The sequence below is a fragment of the Clarias gariepinus genome, chromosome 8, assembly GCF_024256425.1.
Source record: "Clarias gariepinus isolate MV-2021 ecotype Netherlands chromosome 8, CGAR_prim_01v2, whole genome shotgun sequence".
Taxonomy (NCBI): Eukaryota; Metazoa; Chordata; class Actinopteri; order Siluriformes; family Clariidae; genus Clarias; species Clarias gariepinus.
In genome coordinates, this window is record NC_071107.1 from 3,762,470 (window position 1) to 3,767,500 (window position 5,031).

Sequence of the window (5,031 nt, forward strand, 5' to 3'; positions counted from 1 at the left end):
TGGTCTTCTGCACTTGCTTCAAGGTTCAATTTGTTCATTTTGAAATGCTTTCCTGCTTAATTTTGTTTCTAAAGCTTGGTTATTTGAGTTACTCTAGCTTTTATCTCAAATTGTCTTAAACCTGTTTCTGAAATCCTTAATGCAGCATCATCAAGCACAGCATGGTCAAAATGACTAAACTGAACTCTCTTGATTTGTTTCCATCGTATCACAAATAGTTACCGAATAATGCACTTTAAATTGTTGTTCTCCTTTCAACTGCTGTTGTTGCATTTTTTTACATTTGCTCATACGTACTGTAAATACAGTACACCCTAGAGGGGACATTTTGTCTTGTGTTCCAATTTTTTTGTCTCCAATGTTCTCATACATAGCTGCCTCCTAGAAGGCATTTCATCACACAAGTTTACTTGTAGCTGTATCATAGAGAGCATATCATCCAACTTTTTCTCTCAAACACCTTTTTCTTACATTATTTCTCAACTTGCTGCACCTAGAGGACATTTTAACATGTTATAGAGGGCATTTCATGACATTACCTTATTCTTAGCTGCCTCGTAGACACCACTTGTGCCAGGTTTTATTCTGAATGCCCTTCCTGATGCAACCCTCCTATTTTTTCTGGGCTTGATTGATCGATCAATCAATCAATCAATCAATCAATCAATCAATCAATCAATCAATCATTTAATCAATCAATTATTAAATATCTTTTATCCACCACCAAGTAGTTCCTAGTTGCTGAAAAAAGTGCAAAATGCCAAATAAATATGGACTACATTTGTAAAATAAAAATATAAAATACACAGAAGGACACATAAATATGTAGTAGGAGATACAAAATACATTATTATTATTATTATTATTATTATTATTATTGTTATTATTATTATTATTGTTATTATTATTATTATTATTATTATTATTAATAATAATAATAATAATAATAATAATAATAAACAATAAAACAATACAAACCAAAATAAAACAATAAAAACACCACAATCAATCAAGGCAATTTGGAAAGACTAAGAATATCCTCTACTACAAAAAAATAGGCTTTTAGTTCGTCTAGGGGTTTGCAGTTGGATAAGATCAGAAATATAGGCTGGGGTCGTACCAGAAAAAGCTTTTAAAAACAAATAGTAAAGTCTGTGCCATACCAATAAAACTCAACTTTAAAATGAGTTCCCCCTGAGGTCAAAATAAGCTGGTAAAATGATGCTAATATAACAAAAAAACAACTCACATTAATAATGGTCTATTTCTGGTCTATGACCGTGATGAAATTTACAGCTAGACCGTATTGAGTCCGTGATGAACTTTTATCTGGTATACTATTATCTTTTTATACAAAAAGAGCTCACCACTGTCATACACATTTCATTTGCTGAGCAACAGAACACTGTAATTTATTTAACACAGCATTTTAAAAGAAAACTGAATTTTAAGAGTTAATAACTGTTTTTTTTTTTCTTTTAAGAAAATTGGTTTAAGGCGTATTTTGAGTTGGAGGAGTCTAAAGTCCTAAAGGGTTACGATTAAGGAACCTGTTATTTTAGGATCATAATGATGCTTACTCTCACAGCTCTTGAGGTCTGAGTGGTGGTAAAGAGTGAAAGCATGCATTTGACCACATCCTAACCCACATGAAGGATGATTATACACACGGACAGAGTCACCAGTACAGAAAGATAGATAAATAGACAGGAGTGATACAGACAAAGAAAAATGACAATGATTTATTCCTTCACAGAAACATTTACACAATGAACATTTTCAAGAAAATTTGTTTTTTTTTGATGACCTGGTTTAAAAGGATTAAATAACTTGATGAATTACTAGATTTTTTATATGCAGATTATCCAGATATAGTTGTTCGCATTGTACTAAATACTAAATGCCAGATTATCCTTATTGAATTTAAAGAACTCTGTTATAGGGTTGGGTGATATGACAGAACACAATCTAATCACGATAGTTCTTTCTGTATTTATCAATATTAATATTTATCATTATATATATTTTAATAATGTCACCAGATTGAAGAGTCTCTTGATAATGACTAAAGCCTGAGGAAATACGGATTATGAGTTAATTTTTAAAAAAGTATTTAATAATAAATATAGAATAACAAAAATTTACGTAAACAAATAATAATAATAAAAATTAAATCAAATATTGTCAAACCATTATAGGTTTCTCTGTCAGGGCAGTGAACTTTACAAACACTTTACAGATTAAGAAAATATGTACTAAAATGTAATGGGAACAGTTTGCTTCATCAATTTTTACTCCAAGTGAGAAGAATGTATATCCCAAAAATTCAGGAGAAATTCATATATTTTGTCATGCATGAGAACTAAACATGAACTAATGGAATTATATGTTTGCTATATTTAAATTTTAAATGTTTTAAAGAATGCCATTCGTTCATAAGCCCACTAAGCCACGATACCTCATACTGCCCACTGCATCACTTGCACATGACATAACCGCCGGTAGTTATTTACAAGTCCAAAATACTGTATTTGGACCATTAAAGGAGTTCCCTGGAGGCCAGCGTTTTAGACGTGAAGCAGGCAGTCTGATCAATATCAAGGCTCCGGCGTACTGAGAAATCTGACTACCTTGATGGTATCTAAACACTAGAGAAACACTGGGTTAAGTGCCTTAGATGATAGATAGATAGATAGATATATAGATAGAGAGATAAATAGATAGCTTTATTGATTCTGAAGGTAAGTCCATGTTGCAGGGGATTATATAGCATAACCATGCTCTGTTATTCTCCATAAAAGTCCCAGTTTGACTTGAAAACCTGTAATAAAAATTAAAAAAGGCAGCAAAACTGGTTTCACGACTGCCTAGTTTCAGAACCAAAACTGTCTGTGTGTTGGTGATGGTGTGTGTACACATGCGTGCAGACGGACTTAATCTGTGCTTCACCGCTATAAGACATCCAAACCACTTACTTATAACGGAGACAGTGTTGCTCTTTTTGACATAAACAAGGCCTAAACTTTGGATCGATCATGCAAGTTGACGTTCACTAAGGGGGGGTGTGGTGAAAAGTGGGAGTGGTGGCTCAGGCAGGTTTGAGCGGGTCCTTTGGTTTGGGGGTCTGAGGATACGGGTTCGAGCTCTGCCAATGGTGGGTTGCCACATCCCCTACCACCCAGCCAATGCATGCCGCGCCAGTCCCAATCCTGGATTTAAAACAAATGTGAAGGTTGTGTCAGGAAGGGCATCCGGCGTAAAACCTATGCCAAAGTTTTGTGTGGATTGGATGGTGCGCTGCGGCGACCCTATTGATGGGAGCAGTCAAAAGAAAGTCATGCAAGTTGATGTTTACTGTTGCTTTTTTGGCCCTCTCAGGTTCTTCTCATTTATGCCAGATTTTGCACACTTTCCAAAGTTTTCTTTACCTCAAATAAGGCTTTGGGGTAGAAAATGGCCCTGTACTTTGACATGTAAACCAAAGATCTATCCATATCGAGTAAAAATGTTCAAAGCATATCATTGGTACCGTCAAGAATTTTATTGCGATGCTGATTCAAGATCGTTAAAGCATTATTATTAGCATTTATTATATACATATTATGTTAACCTATTCAATTATCTATTTATTACAATCATTTTCTTTTATATGGCTGTGTGTGTATTTGTGTCAAATAAAATCAGGTACAATAAATAAATAATATGACATTTTATTTTATTTAATAGCATAGGTTTGCATGTAAAATCAAATTCAAGTATAATAAATAAGTCGATCTATTACAGATATATAAAATTAAAAGATCATTTAGGCAAATTACTTGTACATTTACATTCAAACATTTTTAAGCAAAACAAAAAAAAAGAGATGTTACAATGAGAGAGAAACAGAGAGCTGGAGATACAGTGAGAACTTTCTTTATATTACTTGAGTGTAGTGTGTTTTAAGACATTATTAAAATGACGAACATAAACTCGATGAGACTGGATCTATAAAGGTCTTTGGTGTAGTTTTAATCTAAAGCCAAACTTTGACTGACAACATGCTACAACACTGAGTTGTAATAAACCAGCATCCCGATTTACTGTACGATGCACACGGCAAGTTTTCTCTAACGTATTAGTCTAGAATACAGATAATATCTTAGATATATTCTTTTGCTTTTAATAAATAGGTCTTATTCCTTTAATTATCAAGAGGATATTACTCTCCAGGGATTTCCACACACTCGTTACCACTAGCTTTGCTTGACTTTACTTTATAAGCAGATTATCAGCATGTATTCGGTCATCTCCTGAACGTGACCTCGCGCTCTGTGCTGAAATTGTCGCTGGCTCCGTCGTCTCCGACATTCTGGGAGACGTGCTCGTCGCTGTCGCAGTCCTGGTTGTCGGCTCCAGGCTGGCATTCGTTTGATTGACTTTGCTTACTTTCAGTGGACTTGGCGGACTCGGTGGACTCGGGACTGGAGTCGTTCTCGGCTGTCGACTTGTTCTCGACGCTGTTGCTCTCGCTGCTGCTCTCGCTGCTGCTTTCAGAAGATTTCTGCTGATTTCCTTTCGACTCGTTGCTCTCACTGCTACTGCTGCTGCTGCTGCTGCTGTTGGAGTTCTGCTCCGAGTTTTCAACAGACTCGCTGCTCTCGCTGCTCTCGCTGCTTTCGCTGCTCTCCTTGCTCTCGCTACTCTCCTTGCTTTCGCTGCTCTCGCTGCTGCTGCTGCTGCTGCTGCTGCTGCTGCTGCTGGTTGAATTGCTGCCTTGGCCCTCAACAGATTCACTGCTCTCACTACTGCTGCTGATGCTCTTGGATTTTGTCTCCTGGCTCTCTGCGCTGATAGCTTTTGACAGGCTGGCTGATGTGCTGTTGTCTTCAGAACTCATCTCTTGTGGGCTGAAGACTTGAATCAAGTTCTGGAGAGAATGAGATTGTAGCAGAAGTCAGTATGAGCTTTCATTTGGAGGATTAACTACTTGATCAAAATAGATCCCCCAAAAAGTGTTAGGATCAAGAGCCCAGTCAAGGTTCCCTCCAT

At 36.2% G+C, this 5,031-nt stretch overlaps 1 protein-coding gene across 1 annotated transcript in view; it reads right to left on the reverse strand.

Moving 5' to 3' along the window:
- Window positions 1–3,737: 3,737 nt before the first annotated feature.
- The window catches only part of scpp1 (secretory calcium-binding phosphoprotein 1), a 2,662-nt gene continuing 1,368 nt past the window's right edge, over window positions 3,738–5,031 (reverse strand). The window contains exon 9 of the mRNA XM_053502559.1: window positions 3,738–4,909. Coding sequence (XP_053358534.1) covers window positions 4,286–4,909 — 624 coding nt within the window. The 3' untranslated portion in view covers window positions 3,738–4,285. The remainder of the gene's footprint in view (window positions 4,910–5,031) is intronic.